Source organism: Acanthochromis polyacanthus, chromosome 20 (assembly GCF_021347895.1).
Source record: "Acanthochromis polyacanthus isolate Apoly-LR-REF ecotype Palm Island chromosome 20, KAUST_Apoly_ChrSc, whole genome shotgun sequence".
Lineage (NCBI taxonomy): Eukaryota > Metazoa > Chordata > Actinopteri > Pomacentridae > Acanthochromis > Acanthochromis polyacanthus.
The window spans coordinates 22,618,570-22,642,399 of NC_067132.1; the positions used below are offsets into that span (position 1 = coordinate 22,618,570).

At 39.6% G+C, this 23,830-nt stretch overlaps 3 protein-coding genes across 3 annotated transcripts; 2 read left to right on the plus strand and 1 right to left on the minus strand.

Annotated features, from left to right (window-relative positions):
- Positions 1-2,239: 2,239 nt before the first annotated feature.
- Positions 2,240-11,641, plus strand: LOC110952606 (regulator of G-protein signaling 20). Its single transcript, XM_022196221.2, has 5 exons — positions 2,240-2,381; positions 3,299-3,459; positions 8,788-8,871; positions 8,977-9,211; positions 10,712-11,641. Exons 2-5 carry the CDS (start codon positions 3,302-3,304, stop codon positions 10,898-10,900), a joined length of 666 nt encoding a protein of 221 aa, XP_022051913.1. The 5' UTR covers positions 2,240-2,381; positions 3,299-3,301; the 3' UTR covers positions 10,901-11,641.
- A 461-nt stretch (positions 11,642-12,102) lies between these two features.
- On the minus strand, positions 12,103-17,178 carry lypla1 (lysophospholipase 1). The gene is made up of 9 exons (XM_022196220.2): positions 16,782-17,178; positions 16,605-16,636; positions 16,423-16,488; positions 16,186-16,233; positions 15,517-15,587; positions 15,351-15,424; positions 14,055-14,156; positions 13,579-13,755; positions 12,103-12,527 (listed from the first exon to the last, which is right to left on the minus strand). Exons 1-9 carry the CDS (start codon positions 16,848-16,850, stop codon positions 12,468-12,470), a joined length of 699 nt encoding a protein of 232 aa, XP_022051912.1. The 5' UTR covers positions 16,851-17,178; the 3' UTR covers positions 12,103-12,467.
- A 394-nt stretch (positions 17,179-17,572) lies between these two features.
- On the plus strand, positions 17,573-20,710 carry mrpl15 (mitochondrial ribosomal protein L15). Its single transcript, XM_022196219.2, has 5 exons — positions 17,573-17,754; positions 17,916-18,073; positions 19,099-19,264; positions 20,003-20,126; positions 20,230-20,710. Exons 1-5 carry the CDS (start codon positions 17,650-17,652, stop codon positions 20,565-20,567), a joined length of 891 nt encoding a protein of 296 aa, XP_022051911.1. The 5' UTR covers positions 17,573-17,649; the 3' UTR covers positions 20,568-20,710.
- Positions 20,711-23,830: the final 3,120 nt, after the last annotated feature.

Here is a 23,830-nt window from a genome sequence, read left to right on the forward strand (position 1 = left end):
TCTCTGCATACGGCTGAATACTGAAGGTCATGACAGTCTGTGTTTGCTCAACAGTCATTTAATCAAGTTTTAGTTCCCCTGACTTGCTCACAGCTAGTTTCCACGTCCCCTGGGAGGAGAATGGGGGGGCAGCTGACAGGACAGGTCTGTTTAAATGGATCACTGCTGCCCTCTGGTGGACTCCTGCAGCCCTGGGCCTCCACTGGAGAGGAGGGGAGGCTGCAGATGCTGAAGGCCCAGATGTTTGAATAAATTATTTAGAGACAGCATCTAACTGTTTGGAGGGAACAGCTTTGCAGTGACATAAATTAAGTAATACTGATGAATCTCTATGACCAAAAAATGACCACATATACACCGAAAAAGACACAAAATGACAACAAGGATGCAAAATATTCACAAAAAGCATGCACAAAATGATCAAAAGGAGGTGCAAAAATATCTATAGACACATAAAACAGCTGCAAAAACACAACAATAGGCATACAATGACCACACAGACACAAAAGAACTGCAAAAAACACAAAAATAGACACAAAATAACTGTAATAAAGCACAGAAAGAGGCATAAAATGACAGCACAGACATAAAACAACTGCTAAAACAAACAAAAAGAGACAAAATGACCCCATAGACGCAAAAATGGATGAAAAAACACAAAAGAGGCATAAAATGACCACGTAGATACAAAAGAACTGCAAAAAATAGACATAAACTCACCATAGAGACACAAAACAGCTGCAATGAAGCACAAAAAGAGGTAGAAAGTGACAACATGTACATAAAACAACTGCAAAACAAACAATAAGAGACAAAATGACCACATAGATGCTAAAAGATTGGCAAGAAACACAAACAGGGGCATAAAATGGCCACATAGACAAAAGAATTGCAAAAAAAACACAAAAAGAGACACAAGATGACAACAAGGGTGCAAAACAACCGCAAAAGCCATATGCAAAAATGATCAAAAAAAGATGCAAAATAACTACAGAGACATAAACTAACTGTAGAAAGACACAGAAAGAGAAACAAAATGACCACATAGACACAAATTAAGAGGAAAATAACACAAAAAGAGACATAAAATGACCACATAAGCGCAAAACAACTGCAAAAACATAAAAAATAGGCATCAAATGACCACATAAGCACAAAACAACTGCAAAAAACACACAAAAGACAGAAAATAATCACAAATCAAAGGGAAAATGATACAAAATGGAGAAAAGACACAAAAACAGCCACAATGCATGTAGAAAATATCAAAACGAGATACAAAAATAAATAGAGACACGAAACATCTGCAAAAAAGACACAGAAAGAGTCTCAAAATGGCCACATAGAGATAAAACAACTGCAAAAATCACAGAAAAAGAGATACAAATTGACAACAAGGGTGCAAAAAAACTGCAAAAGACATCTGGAAAATGATCACAAAGAGATGCAAAGCAACTGCAGAGACACAAAATGACCACATAGACACAAATCAAGAGGAAAATGACACAAAAACAACCATAAAAGTGACCACATAGACACAAAACAACTGCAAAAAACTTTAAAAAATAGGCACAAAATGATCACATAGGCACAAATCAAGTGGAAAAGGATGCAAAAACTGAAAAAAGACACAAAAAAGCCATAGCACATGTAAAAATTTCAAAAAGAGATGCAAAAATAAATACAGAAACATGAAACAACTGCAAAAAGACACAGAAAGAGACACAAAATGGCCACATAGGCTCAAAAACAATTGCAAATAAACACAAAAAAGAGACTTAAAATGACTGCATAGATGCAAATCAAGGGGGAAAGGACACAGAAATAGACACAAAGTGAGTAAAATGAGACAAACTAAATGATGAAAAGACACAAAAACAGCCACAGCATGTGCAAAAAGACAACGAGAGATGCAAAATGGCTGCAAAAGACGCACTAAAAAGACACAAATCACTTTTATTTTCATGCAGCTTTGTAAATAACACCTAATGGGGTTTGACTGAAACAACACAAATCTAGACTCCTACACATTTCCTCACATTTCACTTCAACAGAAATGATTCCAGCTGCATTAAGTCATTGATAACACACCAGCAAGATGCAGCTTATCCCTAAATTAATCATTAATCAATTCTAAAAAATCAAAATGTCCCTCATGTGAGCCGTGCATCAGTCTGCCAGTGTCCTGAAGAAGCCATTTCTGTCACAGTCAGCGCACATTGTGTTCTGGCTGTTAATACTCGGGCGCAGAAAATTCTTTTCACACTTGCAGGAGACGCATGCGCGGAGAGGAAACCAACTGGCTTGTGTCAAGTCGAGGCAGACGGATGTGATCGAGCCAAAAAAAAAATCACCTGTACTCTGGCATTCATGGTGACACAGTGAGTACACATTTATGTGGAGATTTTATTTTTAAAAGCACTCAAATCTGGATCGCATCTCGCGTTTGTGCGTATTTATTTGGGGGAAATAAGGCAATTTCATCTTCCAGGCAGGCTGGAGCATCTTTATGTGGATATTCCAGCAAACAGAAATCGTCTTTTTTTTTTTAACATTTCGTGCGTATTATGAGCCGCACTGAAATGAAAATGTCGCAGACTGAAGGGGAATATGTGAAGATCTGCTTGTTTTGTTGCCTTTAAAAGAAAGAAAGGGAAAAAAATAAGGTTGAGATCTGGTGCGTTATCGGGCTTTCTGATCAAATAATTTCATCATGTTGCTATAAATTGCTGCAAAATTCGCTTCGGGCTTTTCGACCATCCTGTGTGCGTGTTTCCTCCCGAAGGATGCGACTGATGGATGCGATCTGCAGCCGTCCAAGAGTAACGCCTTGTCGCTATCATTACCGCTCAGACAGCAGAGGAGATGAGAATAGAGGAGATGTGGAGGGGGTTCGCTGCTCATCACCTTTGCTTTTTGATCCGACAGACCAGTTGGATGCTCCAGATGTTTGCATTGAGATATGTGGGGCTGCTTGTTGGTGGATCCAGATGTTGCACAGAGCAGAAGTTGACCCCTTGGAGTGGCCCTGCATTCCCCAAGATATGCTCAGTTTTATGCAGCAAATGTAATATATACTCATTTAAGTGGGAGATTAAGGGAGGTTTTGATTCATTTTCTTCCTCTCAGGCCTCCTTGGATGTGTCAGATCTTTAATCTCCTGTGATTTCTCTGATTGTGTTGTTTATGTGTGATGCTCCCCTCCTAATGCGGTAATAATCTTCCAGTGAAACCTCCTCCTCCTCCTCCTTCCTCCTCCTATCTCACTGCTTCTTCTCCTTCTTCCTCCCTTTTGCAGTCCATGGGCTCAGAGCGGGTGGAGATGCGCAAGAGACAGATGCAGGTTCATCAGGAAGCAGCTGCCAGTGTCCTCCAAGCACGCCACAGAATGGGAAACACCCCCACCAACGCCTCGAACGCCTGCTGCTTCTGCTGGTGCTGCTGCTGTAGCTGCTCCTGGTAAAGACACTGATCCCCCCCCTCACACTCCAGATCCACACACATTCATACATCCTAGGGTGAAAATGATGGTTTGGAAGGTGCAAATGCAGAAAAATCTGCAGCTACGTCTTTGCTCAAGCTGTGATTTTCCACTGGGATTAAAAAAAAAAAACCACATTGCAGTATGAGGAGGACCACAAACTCCATCGCTGCTGAAGAATCCCTCTGATGGCTGAATCAAATTCCTTCCGTTTGCATGGCTCACATGTTGTTATGCATCAGTTACCTGCAGTGGAATGTGGTGCAGTTTCCAACGCATGCATGCAAGTCGTTTTTTATTGACAGGCTGCAAAAGCTAGCAAGAAAATCTGAAATGAGAATATATAAATGAATGCAGCACACTCACAGGCATACAGCAACAACCTGGAGTATTGAATCTGTATCTGCTGAGTGGAAACCAGTGAAGCCTGAAAATGACGAAGGGAAACATGTTCACAGTAACAGTGAGACAATATCCATGAATAGCCTGCCATACATGCACAACAGCTGGATTAATACTGGTAAAAAGAACAGAGCGGTACGTTAAAAATGCTAAAATGAAGGAGTAATATGGAAGACATGATAGGAAATAGATGGAAAAATTGATGAAAATGTGCTTCTGGTGCACATGTTTTTGCAAAGATAAGTTGAAATTAATGCATTTTCTGTTACACACGTGGACAAAATTGTTGGTACCCCTCAGTTAAAGAAGGAAAAACCCACAATTCTCACTGAAATCACTTGAAACTCACAAAAGTAACAATAAATAAAAATTTATTGAAAATTAAATAATCAAAAACAGCCATCACTTTTGAATTGCTGATTAACATAATTATTTAAAAAAACAAACTAATGAAACAGGCCTGGACAAAAATGATGGTACCCATAACTTAATGTTTTGTTGCACAACCTTTTGAGGCAATCACTGCAATTAAACGATTTCTGTATTTGTCAATGAGCGTTCTGCAGCTGTCAACAGGTATTTTGGCCCACTCCTCATGAGCAAACAGCTCCAGTTGTCTCAGGTTTGATGGGTGTCTTCTCCAAATGGCATGTTTCAGCTCCTTCCACATATGTTCAATGGGATTCAGATCTGGGCTCATAGAAGGCCACTTTAGAATAGTCCAACGCTTTTCTCTCAGCCATTCTTGGGTGTTTTTGGCTGTGTGTTTTGGATCGTTGTCCTGTTGGAAGACCCATGACCTGCGACTGAGACCAAGCTTTCTGACACTAGGCAGCACATTTCTCTCCAGAATGCCTTGATAGTCTTCAGATTTCATCGTACCTTGCACACTTTCAAGACACCCTGTGCCAGATGCAGCAAAGCAGCCCCAAAACATTACTGAGCCTCCTCCATGTTTCACCGTAGGGACAGTGTTCTTTTCTTCGTATGCTTGGTTTTTGAGTCTATGAACATAGAGTTGATGTGCCTTACCAAAAAGCTCCAGTTTGGTCTCATCTGTCCAAAGGACATTCTCCCAGAAGCTTTGTGGCTTGTCAACATGCATTTTTGCAAATTCCAGTCTCGCTTTTTTATGAGTTTTTTTTCAGCAGTGGTGTCCTTCTTGGTCGTCTCCCATGAAGTCCACTTTGGCTCAAACAACGACGAATGGTGCGATCTGACACTGATGTACCTTGGCCTTGGAGTTCACCTTTAATTTCTTTGGAGGTTGCTCTGGGCTCTTTGGATACAATTCCAGCGATCCGTCTCTTCAATTTGTCATCAATTTTCCTCTTGCGGCCACGTCCAGGGAGGTTGGCTACTGTCCCGTGGGTCTTGAACTTCTGAATAATATGAGCCACTGTTGTCACAGGAACTTCAAGCTGTTTAGAGATGGTCTTATAGCCTTTACCTTTAAGATGTTTGTCTATAATTTTTTTTCGGATGTCCTGGGACAATTCTCGCCTTCGCTTTCTGTTGTCCATGTTCAGTGTGGTACACACCTTTTCACCAAACAGCAGGGTGACTACTTGTCTCCCTTTAAATAGACAGACTGACTGATTATGAGTTTGGAAACACCTGTGATGTCAATTAAATGACACACCTGAGTTAATCATGTCACTCTGGTCAAATAGTTTTCAATCTTTTATAGAGGTACCATCATTTTTGTCCAGGCCTGTTTCATTAGTTTGTTTTTTTAAATAATTATGTTAATCAACAATTCAAAAGTAATGGCTGTTTTTGATTATTTAATTTTCAATAAATTTTTATTTATTGTTACTTTTGTGAGTTTCAAGTGATTTCAGTGAGAATTGTGGGTTTTTCCTTCTTTAACTGAGGGGTACCAACAATTTTGTCCACGTGTGTACATAATCAGGGGAAAAGTGGGAAAGATACATGGAATACATTGAAGGAGATGTAACTGATAAGTGTAAGATGAAAATTAATATATATTTCTGATGCCTAACACAGAAAAAATGCATATTCGGGTTTTAATTTTCAGTCCTGTAAGTAACATTGCATAGACTGTTGTGTTTTATAATTCATGATACATTAAGTATGATATCATAGTCCTGTACTAACTCTAAGGGGTTAATACATTATTCATTGTTAAAGCAACAAAGACATTATCAATGTTGAAGAAATATCAGCAGAAACATAAAAATAAATACAGAAGTTGTAGTTCGTCCATATGTGGATGTTCAATTGTTCAAATTACTCTGGATGTGAAAAAACAATTAATGATTTAATCAGTCAGAGGTTTTCTTTATTTATTTAATTTCCCAGAGTCCATTGTGTGTCTTGAAATGTTTTGTTTTGTCCATCTAAAGGTATTTAATCTGCAGGGACATCAGTCAGAAAATATCAAATCAATGAATCCACAAACTGCCTCAGCTTTATTCCGGACTAGAATGAATTATAAGTAATATTTGAAGGGTTTGTTCAGAAGCAGAAGCAGCTCCTTACATCCCAACAATCATCACAGAAAAACAGAAACTCAGTGGTCATGTGACCTGCGCTGCGCTCTGATTGGTCGGAGGCCTCGGGAGGTTTTCACCTGTTTTGGAATTATTTACTTCCTCTGAGGACACAAACCTGTTGTTCTGTTAATTCACTCCTCTGAGGATGAGTAATGCGATTCGTCTATATGAACCAGCTTTAATGGTCGACTCTTACTCGCCTTTAATTAGTCCACAGCTGCTGCAGAAGGTACTGGGAACATTTTAATTACACAGGTGATCCTCTAAGGAGCAGCCGGACAATTGACACACTTTACTATTTACGCAAACGTTCCCAGTGGATCCACCTGAAGCTGCTGTAGGAGTTCTGTCAACGCAGAGATCCTGATATAATGTAGAGAATCAGTGTGTGGGACTGACTGTTAGATTGTATAAAGAAATGTTGCATCTGCTAGTTCTTTTTTTATTATCTAAATTCACACTATATGGCCAAAAGTACACCCCAGTCCACATATCATTATGTACGGTTTATAGTTCCAAGTAAAGGACATTTAATGCTATAACATAATATCAAAGCAGCCACATATGTTCCACTCCTAGAGAGCAGTACTCCGCCAACGCTGCTCATTCCTCCATATGGCATTGTCAGAAATGCAGCATATTTTTGTAGAATGGTGAACGTTCCCCATTGTGGGGTCAGTAAAATTTATCTTATCTCATCTTAATAATTCTGCATTTTTTATTAGTTGCTGATGATCATTGTGTCCTATTTGGGACATCTTGTACCCGGCTTTTGTTGTTTGGTTTAATTCTTCTGTGTCTCTTTTGTGTATTTTTTTCTTCTTGTGTCTCTCCTCTCTGTTGTTCTGTGTCTAATTTTTGCCATGTTGTGTCTCATTTTTCTCATGTCTCGTTTGAGGCATTTTTTGTTCATTTTTTGTACTTCATTTTAGTTGCTTTGTGTCTCATTTGGGGTGTTTTGTGTCTGTTTTTTGTTGTTTAATCTCTCTTTTGTGTCATTTTATGTCTCTTCTTTGTGTGTTGTTTATGCTGCTTCATGTTTCATTGTAACAGTTTGTCTCTTTTGTGTCTTATTTTCTCATAATGTTGTTTTGTGTTTAGTTTGTGTTGCTTTGTGTCTCATTATTCTTTCGGGTTGATGCTACAGGTACAGGCTACAGGTACGGGTCCGTATCTGTAGACACTACCATTCTTTAGTGTCTCATTTTGTGGTGTTCTGTGTCTGCTTTAGTCATTTCATGTCTTGTTTGTGTTGTTTTTTATCAAATCTTTTTTTTTTTTTCCGTTCACATTATCAGTTTTTACCGCAGATTGCTTTTCACTTTCACTCTTATTTTGGCTCAGAAAAGCGTCAGACTTCACCATTTCAACAGTATTTTAGAAAAACGATAAACCACTGTTAGAATTGGGCCGTATTTTTACAGTAACTCATTACAGTGTATGTCTTTCAGCCACGCTCCTAGCTGCTGTAGCTTGGGCTCCATTTGCATTGTTAGGGTTGCATCCTTCTCATTACTGCTGGCTGACATAAAACACATCGCAACCAGTGAACCAGCTGGGGAATATGGCCACAGAAAACAGACTGTAATCTCCACCGTGCTGCAAAATACAGAAAGAGAAGTTCTGCACTAGAAGTCAGCAGTTCTTTATCTTCTTCTTCTTCTAGAGGGAATGTTAAAGGCCAGGAGGGATGAAAATATCCACATTTTTGCAAAAAAGCATAACCTGCAAAAAAAATCTACATGGTTTATTGTGGTTTTCAATCATTTTGTGATCCCTCCGACTGACCTCGAGAGCCCATGAAGACACTAGGTTTACTACTTTGTGGCAACAAAGTCTTTATGGACGCTTAGTCTGGTCCATAAAGACATATTTTTCCTAGATTGGTGTACAAGAACTTGGCCGGTCTGCACAGAGCCGTGACCTCAACTCAATTTAACACCTAGAAGAGCTCGGTCTTATCACTAAATATCAGTAATTCTCTTGTGGCTGAATAGGAGTGAATCCTTTCAGAACACCACAACAGTGAACGCTGTTAAAATCCTTCAATAAAGCCATGCAATCGGGCAACACAATTTATGTGTTGTAAGAAGAATTTCTGTCACCATTTGGGACAGACAATAAAGTCTATCTATCTATCTATCTATCTATGTTTTGGCCATGCAGCTTATTATAGATTTTGTCATTTGTCATTTTTTAGTGTTCCTTCTTTCTACCTTCATGCAGTATTTTTAGCAAGAAAAGTTTACATCAAAAGACTGCAAAGCTATTTTAAATGCTCAGCTCCAGTTTCCGGATGGAAAAATCAAACTCGGTTGACAAGCTTCTTTAAATAGCTCAACGATCAAAACAAAACATTTCTCACTGTGTGTTTTTTTCTCCAAGTTTGACTGTTCGGGGTGAAGATGAAACAATACAGAGGACCACATTCGAGCACAGGACAGAGGGAACCATTAATTGTGAAGAAAGGTAACGTGACGCTTCCGAGAAACACTTCAGCAAAACAAAATCTTTGGCATTACAGTGACGATTCCAAAATGAGCCAGTATGTCCACTATTCTTTCTATTTTTAAGCCCGAAGCCCACTCTGGAAGACGCTCGCTCCTGGGCAATGTCATTTGAAAAGGTGATGAAGAGTGCAGCCGGGCGAGGCTGCTTCAGGCAGTTCCTGAGGACAGAGTTCAGCGAGGAGAACATGATGTTCTGGCTCGCCTGTGAGGAGTTAAAAAAGGAGACAAACAAGACTGTGGTGGAGGAGAAAGTACGTCAAATTTACGAGGACTTCATCTCCATCCTTTCTCCTAAAGAGGTGAGACAACAAAGCCAAGTATACCACACATTACAACAATTACACATTACAAAAGGTCTGTCTGTTGTAGATAAAATCATTTTTTTAAGAAAGCAGTTTGGTCAATCCCGTAATAACTGAACAATCTTAATTATGATGGATCAATGGTCTGGTTTCAGGTTTTCAAATGTCAGGACATGATGATTTTCTCTGCTTTAAATTTACTACAGTGAATATTTTTGGTGGTTTTGGACTGTAAATGTAAATACTTATCTCATCTTGATGTTTTCCCTCCACATTTTTAGTTTGTGTATGAAATACACATTCTTTAAATTGTTTAATAATGAGATCTGGAGGTACAGTATTTGTTGAGTATTTTTTCAAATTTGGACACAGCAAAGCTAGTTGTTTCCCTCTGACTCCAGGCTATATGCTAAGCTAAGCTAACAAAAGGCTAACAGTCTTCTGGATTTAGCTTGATTTTTAGTGTATAGCTGTAAGCGTGGTGTCAGTCTTCTCTACTAACTCTTGTCACAAAAGGGATAAAGAACATTTAACTTAACATCAAAGTTTATTTTGCAATTGAGCTATTTGAAAAAAGCCAGTCTCACAAGCATGAATCATTTTCCTTTTCCAAGTTCAATTTTTTGTCAAATCATGGCTAATATAAGCTTCTTTTAGTGTGTGGGTGTGCTGAAAATAGTCACCTAATTTTTTGGCAGTCTCAAAAAAAAAGGCTCTGCAATGGTTCCTCAAAGCACTGCCACCAGTTGAAAAAACTCTTTAATTAGATTTAATTTTTTAATGAGAATTAGGTTAAAAATGTACCTTATGAGGTTTTAAGTACTAAAGGTTCCTCTTTTTTTATTGTAGTTATTTGATTTAGTGCTAGGTAATGATACAACATTAGAGTCATTTAATTTGTTCTATAAAACATTAGGAAATTGGGAGAAATGCCTGTCAGAATTACACAAATCCCAAGCCAGCATCTTTCTAATGTGTTGTGTCTGACCAATAGAATGGAAAAGATGCAGAAATTTGACCTTTTTTTTTTTTTTTTGCTTAAAAATTACTCAATTATCAAACCCTTTTATCAAAGCAGAAGCAGGTGGGTCCACCATAAACTATTTTGAAAATGGTTCCTTAAAGACCCTTTCCTGCCAGAGAGTGCTATACACAGTGGATATAGGAACCATTTTTTATATTTTTTGAGGCACTTTTGGGGGTTCATTACTTCTGCTGCTCTAAACCAGCTTGTATGTTTCTTCTCTGAGCTCAGTTAAGGTCCAGTCCCTCAGCAGTTGTGGCAAAACAACCAACACACATAAAACATTTAGTTTGGAGCTAAAAGTGACTAAAGCAGGAGTAATCAGTCTACCCACTACAATTTTTTTTTAAAGATTGTGGCTTGTAGGAGGCAGGCTGAAATCAGGAGTGTACGCCGGCTTTTATGTCCTATTGAAAACCCAGTAGATGAATCACTGTGGCTGTGCTTACATTTAATCTCTTCCATCTCCCCAGGTCAGCTTGGATTCCCGCGTCCGAGACGTGATCAACCGCAATATGCTGGAGCCGACCTCGCACACGTTCGACGACGCTCAGCAGCAGATCTACACGCTGATGCAGAGAGACTCGTACCCTCGCTACATAAACTCGTCGGCGTACACGGATCTGCTCAAGAGCCTGGAGGAGCCTCCCTCCGAGCCATAAGACTCCCCACTGCCACACGATTAGCTTTCCGGCGCATGCATCCCACTCAAAGCAGTTCTGTGTTCATGTTGGAGTCCTGCTATGTAAAGAAAGACAAGACAGGAGAATGAACACTACTTTAAACCGGTCTTTATCCAGCTGTAACTGCTGTTTATTTTACCATTGTTAGCTTACCAAAACCCTCGGAGCAAACAAGAACAAATGCTAGTCCAGCATCAGTTACTTGTTCAAAAAGCATATCTATATTTTTATATATTCCCTAGCGCTTGACATTGCACTTTTCTACCTTGTTTATTGAGAGAAAGCATGTATCTGTGAGGACTGCATTTGTATTTAGGTATATCGTGAGCCTTAATGCATATTCAGTTCTTGTAGAAACGGGTAGGTTTTATTTAATAGTAACTGAAGAAGAAGGAAAGTGCCTTGGAATAAGATCTTCTACACACAAATGCACCTTTGGTCTAACGTGAATGGTGCCACAATGACTTCACATGTTGGTGCTTTCAGCTCTTCTCAAAGATAACAGTTTTTACAACTCGACGAGCTGATTCCCGGAAATAGATCTTGTCTGTTGTGTTTCAATACTGTGATTATTAGTCATATGTTTAATTTCAAGAAGACAGGGAAAAAGAAACTGAATACATGACCATGACCACTGATATATTTGTGTATTTAAAGAGGAATTTGTGTGAAATAGCTATTTGAATTCTCACAAATTAAATAAAGCACAATCATATGTTGTTTTTGCTGTCCTGTGTCGTGAACATTCACAGAAAATTCTATGCTTTCTTAAGCGAACAATTCCTCGTTAGACATGTTTCATGCATGGATTGCATATTAAGCTGCATATGTGCTTTGTTTGAAAATGCTTTTGAGGTTTGTTGAGAGAATTATTCTGCTCATTAGTGCAGCTGAAAGCAATTATTTCCTTTTTCAGAGTCAGTTTTCTCTGTAAGATGTTAAAAATACTGAAAAATACCAAACTCGTGTCTATTAGTTGGTTGTTTTGTCTGTCAACAAACCCAAAATATTATATTTACACTCAATTTAAAAAAAAAAAAAACAGCAAATACTTAAAGTTAAGAAGCTGGAAGCAACATATATTTGGTGGTTTTGCTTGATAAAATGCCTTAAATGAGCTAATTTATCAACTTATTTCATCACTACGCCACATAAGTTACTTAAATTGAAAAAAAAACATGTAACAACAGGCCATTTATTGTGAGACAGTAGGTATTAAACCATAATGTGTAGCCCTAGTTATTATAATACATACGTTTCCTGCAAGAAATGGCTCGTCCCAATGGCAATTAGCTTTACAATCAAGCAACTAATGTTACTCTACTGTAACACTGAGAGTGAGTGGCTCCAGGTCAGGATGCAGCATCGGTTCACTCATGCTTCCCCCGGGGCTGAACGCGTTAGCAGCCCCAGTCCTGTCTGGATCTATGAGTAGCAGCGTGGGTTTATTGTCAAGTAAGTCTGTGGTCCTCCAGTCCAAGGAGTCTCACTGCAGTCGAGCCCGAAGGACTGTTGATGCTGAGCGGCTGAGCGGACACTCTCAAGTTCATTCGTCGCTGATGGGAGGAAGCTGCTTCTCTATGAATCGCTTGACATCCACCATTTCCTGCAGAAAGAAGGCCAAAAATAAATCGAAGATAGCAAGTAGAAATCACTGATATGGGTGGGGTTTTTTTTAAGAGCTGATAATGCCAATTATTGATAATCAAGAAGTGCCAATAGCCAATATTTGGAACCAATAATCATTAAATATAATGTTTTAACAGCATGTGGCAGCAGAGAACTGGTCATTTATACCTGGGCTTCCTCATTAAAAAGGGTGACGAATAACTAAACATGTAAAATACAGGGTGGGCCATAAGCTTCCATACATAGGAAAATGTAAAATGTATATTTTTTATGTTTCAGATACCCTAGAAGATGTGTTTGACGCCATCCTTGGGGGCACTTGAAGGCCATGGTGTATCAGTTGAAGATACGAGACATAAATCATCTCAAAGAGGGTATCACCAACGCCATGACAAGCAGAACTTCAACTGTGCTAATGCAAGTTCATCAACAGTGGAAAACACGTATAATGTGTTTTCGAAACAATTGTAATCATACAGAGCACGTTATATAAATAAAAACGGTTGTCCAACACACAATGTTTATTTTTCTGATGTGTGGAAACTTATGGCCCACCCTGTAGAGACAGGAGTGATTAAATTAGGACGTTCTCCTGTTTAATCGACTGAGATTGATCACTTTGTCTGCTGCAGTTCTGTCTCCTGTTCTTCTCCATTTTCTCATTGTTTCACTGTTCTACCGCTTGCATTGCCCACTGAGGTTCATATCTTAAAGGATTATTAATTATTGTTTTCCAGACTCTGTTTCAGATTAATCTGTGGCTAACTTAGCTGCTAGCCGTTAGCATAGCCTTAGACACTGTAAAAGAAGAGAATTTTCTGATTTGTGGCAGCAGCTTGTGTTTCTTGTTCAGCTTTTGCAGAGAGGAGGCTGCATCAGACCTGAAGTAGAGCATTAAATCCATCAATAATCATCCAGTAAAAATGCCAAATATTGACTACAATAATGGGCCAGGCCAGTAATCCATCTATCCCTAGTAGTGAGACAACTGGAGCTCAAGTGTCAAACGTGACCACATCCACACTGACCTCTGGACAGGCGCTGTGAGGTAGACCCCGGTACGACTTGAAGGTGATGTTTGCAGGATTGATGAGGCTTTTCATCTTCTCTGCTGTCTGGCTGCCAAATAGGAACGGGACCAGGGGGTCGGCGTCCCCGTGGCACTGTAGGACGTGCATGTCCTTGTTAGCACTGTTGGCAGACGCCTGAGAATAGAAGAGATTAGGATTATTCTACTCATCTGATTATAACAGATTATGAGCTGGTTATGGGATACCCCTGTTGTGTAATTCAATGAAAGGAATAGTTTGCAAAAAAAAGGAATATTAAAGTCTATTTTCCAGCAACTAAATAATAAATGAAGTTTCCACTGGCAAACAAGATGATGAATTTAAAATTTCCAGTGCACAATTTCTTTAATTTCCTCTTCAACTTCTAATAAATTTGCATATCAGATGCTGAAAATAGCACCGGTGCGGACTTGTCGGTGTCGTGTTTCTCCTACCTGAGGGAAGGACTTGCGGAGAGGAAGCCAGCAGCTCAGAGCGACCACACCGCCGAGCTTCTGCTGAGTAGTCAGAGCTGTGTAGAGAGACAACGCTCCACCCTGGAAAAACAAACCCACAGAGCAGTTCTCACCCAGATCCTACGCATTTATTAATAGAGACGCCGAGCAAGGCAGAATATGAATCACATCAACAACTAACAGGGTATTACAAGTGTGGAATGCAAGAAGAAAACAGCTCCTACTACCTACTTTTGTGCTTTTATCGCCGTAAAACCAATGAGGCATTTGTCCATTTTCATAAACGCTATGACTTCTGTTGGAGTTGCTGTGTATTGATTTTGTGATATATACTGAAAGGAACAGTTCAGGAGGTTGTGAGTTTCACTATTTCTTGTAATTTCCTGAAGCCTGCCTACAGTACTGCATATAATGTAACGTTTAAACTTTCATTTTTTACAACATTTCCCAAAACACTGACCTTTAAAGAACTTAAAGGCACCTTCTAATGAAAAGTTCTTTTGTTTTTACCTTGTTAACATGTTCTAACAATGCTTTTTATGTGCTTGAAGGCACATCATGAGCAAAAAATAAAGCAGTCAACACCATTTTTAAGCAATTCTACTTTGAAACTGAAGTGACAGATTGAATTAAATGGATTTTTAGGCTCTAAGTGAGAGATGTCCCTCTGCTCTTTAGGTTCCAGCAACACAATAACTCGCTTTTTGTTTAATATAAACTATCACCATGATCTAAAGAGACTTTTTTTTAGCAGAAGTCACTGTAGTATTTTGTTTATGGGTTGTGACTCCTTTTAAAATTTGACTTTTGAAAGCTGCGGAAATCATCTGAAAATTACTCCAGTCAATAGAATAGAGTTTTATCGTCACTTGCACCAACACATTGGAATTCTTTGTGGGTTTTCTCGACTAAGTTTTAAATACAAAGAAAAACATAATAAAATAATGAAAAAGACAAGAGCAGAAGCAATAAAAACAGAAATACAATACACATTATCAAAATAAAATCAATACACATTATAAAAAGAACACACTTTGTGTAAAAAAAAAAAAAAACATATACCCTGAGACGTAAATTGCACATATTTGTACATGTTGTAAATCTTTAAAATAACTCTGCCATGTAAATATGCATTTATATGTCCATACTACCCACTGAGAGGTGCACTTGCATGGGTGCATCGTTTGAATTTAAGCACATTTGTTCCATTTAAATGCATTATCGCTGTGAAAACGCTGTTATGTAACACATCATCTGTGCACATGCCACACTAACCTGTGAAAATCCACCCAGGATAATTCTGTGCGAAGGAATCCCGTTTTTCACTTCTTGGTCTATCAAGGCTTTAACTGCGGTGAAATCAAAGAAAACCCTTGATGTCAAATCTGAGCGTTCATTCTGAAGACGAGTGTAAAATTTCTAAACCTTTTCATGGACGTACTGTTCTCTGATGCTCTCTTAATACCAGCCTCATCTTCATCTGCATCTGGACTCAATCCATAAATATCGAACCTGTAAATGAGAAAATACATGTAAGACTTACTGTATATGTTGGGCCAGCACAAGCGTGACGATAAAACAGGCAAATAAACTCAAATACATCATGCCTTAGGAAACATTATTTACTCCAACTTAAAGGTTCCTGGACACAGTTTAATTTTTATTTTTGACTTTCTTCACAAGACGGCAAATATGTTGACATGTAGGCTTCACACGTGCACAGCAAAATGGCCGATGAACAGGAGAACATTGAAAACGGGGGATTTTTATGGTGTCCTGTGATTGTTGCCACTGATCATTTGAATCAGCACCACAAAAATGAGTATCGCAAGTGTAAAGCCAGATCTGAATGCCGTCCAAAGCAAAACCAAATTATTTTGGATGCCTTTGCAAGCGTTACATAATATAAGAAATGTTCCAATTTTTTATTTTTTTAGCTTTAAAAAGATTTTTTTACATTATTATTTTAACTGCACCTCCCTCGAAGAAGACTTTAATATTTTTCAGACTGCGAGATGTACACAATAAAAGCAATATTCCAATGTAGTTCTTTCCAGTCCTAGTACATGTGAAAGTGTACTGATATATGCTAGCAGACTGTGACACCTACCAGGAAGGCATAGACATCCTCATGTTCAAAGAAACAGGCATAGTGGGACTGTGGAGAGAAAAAAAAACAGCTGGGATTATCTCAACAAATCATGAATGATAATGAAACTGTCAACAGGTTTGGACACGTTCACACTCTACTGTGGAAATTACAGTGGAAGACAGGAACATTTTGAAGTCTATATGAGGGCTTAGGCACTTGTAGACTTCTTAAAAACTTTCTGCTGTAAATACTTACGCATGTGGACAGATGTATTTCACATGTGGTATCCTGATGCCTGCAAATGCTTCAGCCCAACCATGTCTAAAATGTCATAATACACACAACAAACCAGTTTACACTGAGACAAACTGTCTTGGAGAGTGACAGATGCTATTAGTTTTGCACAAGAGCTGAAAAACAAAGCTGTCTTTACGTACCCAGTATCACCAAGGCCATGCAGAAATATGACCTAGAAAAAACAAGCACACCTATTTGCACAGGCTAAACACGTCCGAATTTAAAAGGCGTTTTGTGTCCAGCTCTACAGTGTTCGTTTGAGCTGCTTTTGAACTTGAAATGAGACATAAATGCACTGTGCTGTCTTGCTAACTCACCGCTGCAGTGGCTTTCCGGGCAGCAGGCACAATGGCAGGTAAAGGCGCTGACATGTTATTGCCGCACATACAGCGCTGAGGCAGCTGATATGTAGTGAGAAGTTAGCTAATGTTAGCTAATAACGACACCCCCCAACTGTCAATCTGTGTCGATCCCGATCCAACTCCGGCTGTCGGATACAAAACCGCTGAAGGACAAATAACCGACCGGCGAAGGAGGTCACGGTAACACTGCCTCCCGTTACTGCGGGCAGAATTTCTTGAATTTCTTTTTTGGAAGTTGAATTTTGTGACAATTTAACACACCGTCGGATCACACTACCCGCTAGCACATTACTCGCAGGGTACACCGACTCGCCGCGTCGTCCCGTCCACTTTGCTTGCCTGATTGGCTGTCATTAGCGGTTCTTTACAGATGCAAAGCATCCATTGGTTCAGTGAAATGTCAATGAGCGGCGTGTAAATGACCGTTAAATCCGAGACCGCAACATCAAAGCACACTTCGGTATCTCTGAAAATATTAATAATATTGTGTAAAAAATATGATTGACAACTTAAAAAGGTAAAGTAAATGCATACTTTAAAATATTTAGAATAATGCATCATGACTTTTGATTCACATTTTAGTGTCTAAAACATATTCTCTTTGCTCTGTTTTCCGATTCAAAAATAATGAAGTAGTAATATATTATTTTTCTACCGCTACACTGCTAAAAACACACACAATCTACATATTTTAATGGTTCACATCAATTGTGTGCATAAACCAAACGTCGTTAGGCAACAGAGAAGTACTTCCGGTTCACTATCGTGTCACGTGACCAGCGTGTCCTTGGTTTGCTAACTTTGACATGTGAGCAACACAAACATGTCTTTCCCCAAAAAACCCGGCGGAAAAGCACTAGATGTTTTGCAGAACCTGCCGCGGATTTCTTTAGCAAATCTGCGGCCTGAACCAGGAGCCAGACAAGACGTGAGTTTAACGAGTTCCATTTTTATTAGCTTTCTTTGGCCGCACACACTTTAGCCAGCATAGCTTATTAGCCTGGTAGCTAATGTAAGCCAGTGGAGACAAACGCTAACCTTCTGTCAGCTGTTTGCATGTCAGTTTTTCTAAATGCTGCTGTGTTGTAGGGCAAACGGCGGGGCAGAGGACAGCACCATGGCAACAGAAGCGGCCGAGGACACAAAGGAGAGCGACAGAAAGGAACCCGACCTAGGCTGGGTTTCGAGGGGGGTAACACTCCCTTCTATCTGGCTATTCCAAAATATGGATTCAATGAAGGACACAGGTAGGAAGAAATTGCAGTGTTCCCCACCTTCTAAACTAACCAGTGAATCTTGGAAAGAGCAAAATTGTGTTTTGTTGTTGCACAAATGCAGAAATTGTGTTGTACAATTCCTACTCAGTCACCTTAATTTAACAGTCTAAGTCCCAACTGTTGCTAACCGGGCAGAGGCTAAGTTCCACTAGTTCACAAGTGTACACTGCCATCACTATGCCCTGCACAATAAGGGAGATAACACATTTGAAAACGTCCTAATGTGATTATTGTCACAGTAAGCAATTAATATCATTTCTTGAGCCTGCCTTGCCTCAAAACACCACCCATAACTAACATCTCAATGCAGCAATTTCATTTAGCAGACGTTTTTATCCAAAACAATGTACATCTCAGAGCAGATACAACACAAGCAAGGATAAGTGCTATAAAACAAGTTCAAGTGTGATAATAGGACCGTGGTACCTACAGGCAGTGCAGGATTCTGTTTTTGCAGTCGGTCAAGTGCAAAGTTGTTCAAAACAGGCACTTGAATGTCCACAACTCCACTGTTTGCTGTGTAAGAAAGACAACTCTGGAAGGCCACTTCTGAGAATGTGACGTCCCCCAAAACGTTGCCAATTCCCCCAGCCCTTCGTGAAGAATGGGACAACATTCTACAAGCAGTATTAACAGTTTGACTTCAAGTGTGTAGTACTATGCATTGGTGGAGATACTGAAATTTTAATTTCCAGTCTGTGATCCTCCCATTATCGCTTACAAAATACTTGTTGTCCCATGACATCTACTCTGTTGTAGTGATGCTGTGTGTCAGAACAACAAATTCTTAATCCTCTTTTTTTTGTTCAGTATAGTTAACATTAATAATGCAGGATCAGTTTATAAGTAGTTAAATACTGCATTGATGCTTTAGTTAAATAGATCAGATGGTTTCTGTATTAAATTTTCAGGTGTTAGTTTTTACCCCATTTCAGCACTTTATAGTGAAAATTACCTAATGAAAAATAAGTGTGTATTTTTGTACATCTTTTCAGTCGCCGTCCACAGTACCAGCCTCTGTCACTGAAACGACTGCAGTACCTGATTGATTTGGGACGAGTCGACCCCACCCAGCCCATAGACCTGACCCAGCTCGTCAACGCCAGAGGACTGACTATCCAGCCTCTGAAGAGGGACTATGGAGTCCAACTTGTTGATGAGGTAAACACTGCACACTTACATGCATAAAGTTCTAAGAGAATCACAAAGTTGTTTTCTCATCTGGTGGTTAAAAAAAAAGAGTAAATCTCTCTCTCTCTTAAAAAAAACAGCCACACTCTGGCGCATTCAGTTTCAATGGGAAAAGCAAGACTGGAGAAAATTGTCATTTTTGTTGCAGTTCATAGCAGAATCAGCCGTTATTATTTGAGGGAGGTTGAATGTTTTACTACAAAATACAGGAAAGTTAGTCATTTCTCCTTCCCTGAAGAAGACAGCTGAATGGAGAGACTCATTTATTCGAGTTAAAAGTTTTCTGTCTTGTGCTATCACCATAATGCAGATATCTCAATTACTACCAAGTGCAGAAAGGAAAGTGTTTATACGGAAATTATCATGCAAATATATTTTCTACACTGCCACCAGCAGAGGTGCATGTCGGCCTCATTATTTCCAGAAAGATTAAGCACTGCATTGTGCATTGTACTGCACAAATAAGAATTCTGTGAGAGAATGAACACCTTCCATGTGGTTTCAATTTGAATAGAGAACCAATTTCAGCACAAGACGAGAAAACTGTATGTTTTAATTGCTGAATAATGAAACCAGACATTTAGGACTCATAACAACAAGCTCTTGGGTCAGCTCAAACCAGCAGGTGGCACCACATGACAGCATTCTCTGTGTGACCAACAACAGACCAAGGTGCTGTTGTGTTGACCCCTGTATGTTCTCTTGCAGGGTGCTGACATTTTTGCAGCAAAAATCAACATTGAAGTTCAGAGAGCATCTGAAGGAGCCATAGCTGCTATTGAAAGGAACGGAGGCGTCATCACGACCAGTTTCTATGATCCTATTACTCTCGGTAATGAATACATGAGAAGTCTGATGCACTTATCCAACTCATAGCCTTTTAATCTCTTGTGCTTTTAGATGAAAGGCTTGAAAATGTATTCTTACTTTTGCAGCGATTCTCATTAAGCCCGTCCCGTTCTTCATGCGTGGGCAGCCGATCCCAAAGCGAATGTTGCCCGGGGAGGATATGTTATCGTACTACACCGGTGCCGAAAACCGAGGTTACTTGGCAGACCCGGAAAAAATCCAGCAGGCCCGGCTAGCCCTGGCACAGAAGTACGGCTACGTTTTGCCAGATATTTCAAAGGATGAACTTTATCACATGCTGGCCATGAGGAAGGATGTTCGACAGATCTTCTTTGGCCTCGCTCCAGGCTGGGTTGTTAACATGCCGGAGAAGAAGATCCTGAAACCAACCGATGAGAAGCTGCTGAAATATTACAGTTCATAGGGGTTGGGAGGAAAAGAGCGTCAATATACAGTTTCTCTCAGCAAAAATCAGCAAAGGACTGAGTTTTGCTTGATGAAAATCTTATCATTTTGTATGAAAAACAGCATTCAGTGTGCCGTCATTAAACTTTATCTTGAAAACTACTCTTTTCTGATCATTGTTGCTTAAAGGATTTACATTTTGAGTTTTATATTGGGGTTTCTGAGTGACTCACATCTGACAGCCTCGTGTCCGAGCGTAGCCGGCCCGTGCTGCATGATGGAAGGAACGTGAACTGTAACAGGTGAGGGGGAAATAAGGAAAATAAGATAACTCAAAGAATGAAAACAGGAAACAGATGCCTGGTGATGTGTGTTACTTGTGAAATGGGTTGCCTCAGCCCTAGAAGGGGAGTTTGAAATTAGTCATAGGCAGCTGTATCCTGGTGTGGACGTTCAAAAGATCCCTCCCCCCCCCCACTTGGAGCACAATCGCAGGCAAAAACATACATGCAGCTTTGGAGACACAAAAAAAACACACTTTTAAACACTGAAAGGACAATAACACAGGTTCATTTCCCAGTTTCGACACTTTCCACTGAAAAAAATCCAGATTTGTTTTGCTGTAGTCTCATTAAGAGTTCTGTGATGTTAAACTCAACACCCTCCCAGCACCAGAATGTAGTTTAGAAGGTTTTTGTTGGATAAGGCTTTTTGTATTTCAACCCTCCGCAACGCTCATGTTTATTTTTGAAGTCAAAATGGCACATGCACTAAAAATAACTTGGTATTTTACGCTGATATTGTCTTAAGGGACGCTGCCATAGAATTTGTGCTGGTATAAAAACACTTTATCAAAGGAAGCATATGTTTGTGTGCAAGACCACGAGCATTGTGTTTCTATAAAATCCCCTCTGCCACTTTGCAGGCAGGTCTCAATTATGCAAGAAGCCTAAAACGAAAAGAGGCGATGCACCAAACTGGGAGTTAAATATAAACTGTTTTATTGAGTCGGATTTTGCATTTAATTTAAAAGAAACCATGTTTAAGGTGAAATTCTTCCAGTGTTAGATGATGTGATAATAATCTGAGTCAAAGGTTTCACTTTGATGATTTGCTTGTGGTTCCCTGAGTGTTTTCCTGAAGCTCAAGTGTCCAATAAGCTGCACAAGTAGTGGACTCCAACACAGCCGGCCCTGCCAGGAAAACCAGCCCAAATCCTTACAGCATAATACTTTAAATAAATCACGCCACAGGAAAGAAACAGCACAATCACTGTTTATGGCAGAACCACAGCGCTTATCTTCAAAGCCGCAGATCCTTTTGAATTTGTATCAGGTCTCAGACGAGCGACAGAGAGAAAAGGAGCGAGCTAAAAGTTTTTGTATGGAGGCACAAACATCAATCCCGCGAGTGTGAAGGTTTGCATTCGACAATGGAGGAAAGGAATTTCTCCGTCAATTCATTTAGGCTAAAAAGATTCGTCAGCTGCTGGTTTTCTGTTCCAAATAATCTAATGTGTGAGTCTCACCAGTTCACGCTCTTTAATTAAACATTCAGACACTTGCTGAGGTTGAGGAGACAGATTGTTTTGGTTATCTGCCACCTTGAACGAGCCGTTTAGTACAGACAGATCTCATGTCTCACAAGTCTCTGGCCAGTTCCAGTTAATAATTTGAGTTAATTACAGCTAAATGAAGATCTGTCTGTGCTCCATCTGCCCAGGACAGACGTGTGGATGAGGCCTGGGATCAAGATCAGCATTGAATCATGAGAAAACAGCGTGGATGTTATGAATAGTCTGCCATGCTAACATCCAGGGCTAAGACTTTGGAAGACCTGCAGATAAGACTCTTATCAGAGGAGAATACAGTTCCTAATTTACACAGAATAGTGCTGTTTTGGCTGCATGAGTGGAGCTTTGCCTCATTAGCTGGTCTCAGTCTGAGCAGGTCTGAATGACAGACCAATGAAATTAAACTAGAAAACACTTTGATCACAGATAGACTAAAAATTTGATGGGTGTATTCTTAGATCAATCAAAATTGTGAAAAACACATCACCAAAACATGCACTCTGGTACTAAAGAATGAGTAAAACTACACATTTTAAATGATGCATAGCTACAAATATTGGTTATTTTCAGTATTTTGTTTAACATTCGTCCAAACAATGTCATTTAAAACAGAAAAAATGTAAAAAAAACAAAAAAAACTGCATAAACTGACAAGATTTCTAAAATTAGCGACACTTAGTCATTAAAACACCTTAGAAATTTTACTCTTTCACACTAGTTTGTCCCATATTCTTGACAAATGTAAAAAGTATGTTGTTTAACTACTACCTACTGTACTTCTTAGTTTAAGACAATTATTTCATTCTATGTTAACTTTCTCCAGCTCTATTTTAAGAAACTACGTTTTATATGAAGCCTGTTGATTTTTTTATTCAACAAATAAAGTGAAAAAGGGTTCAAGGTGTCAAAGCTCACGTCTTTGTTTTGTCCAAACATGCAGATATTCAAGAGATAAGACAGAGAAAATGCTCACATTTTTACATTTTTAACGGCTGGAAATAGCATTTTTGCATACTAAAAGACAAAAAGGATGACAGAAGGTAGTTAAATCCAATTTAAAGGTGCTTTGGCTCTTTTTAGTTTAGCCTGTTCCTGTGCTGCAGCTTGGACTGAGCTCGGCCTGTTATCTCTGCTCAGAGGTGGGACCATCATTGTGTTCTTCTAATGAGACCACATTAAGCCTGTCACTCCAGGGGGCATGTAATCCTCTCAGCTGGCCTGACGTTAGGGCCGGGCAGGGCGCTGTTTACACGGGGAGTGCGGAGGCCGACACTCAGGAGGCCGCAGGCATCAAGCATGTGATTATGAGGTGGAGGCGGATCCCGCTGCATTGAATGCTGTCTGAGACCTGACAGAGTATATCTTGATGCTGGCCTGCTGTGCCCATACAATACAACACAATGCAATACAGACCCTCGCTGCGAAGATCATGGTCACCTGAGACAACAGTGTTATATCCTCTTCACACCTTCCAGCTATGAAACAATGCAGCACTTTATGAATGAGCCACTGTGAGAAACTTTAGTGGGATGGCACTGGAGCCAAGGTGGAATACAGTGGTTCATTAGGTTACAGGCCAAGACACCAGCCTCCTGTAGCTTTCCTATGTGAAGAGGGGACTTCAAGTTGTGCAACCAACGCTCAAATAGCTCAATATCCAGAACAGCAGGAGAAAATATACAAAACTGTTGTGGCATCGTCCAAAAAAC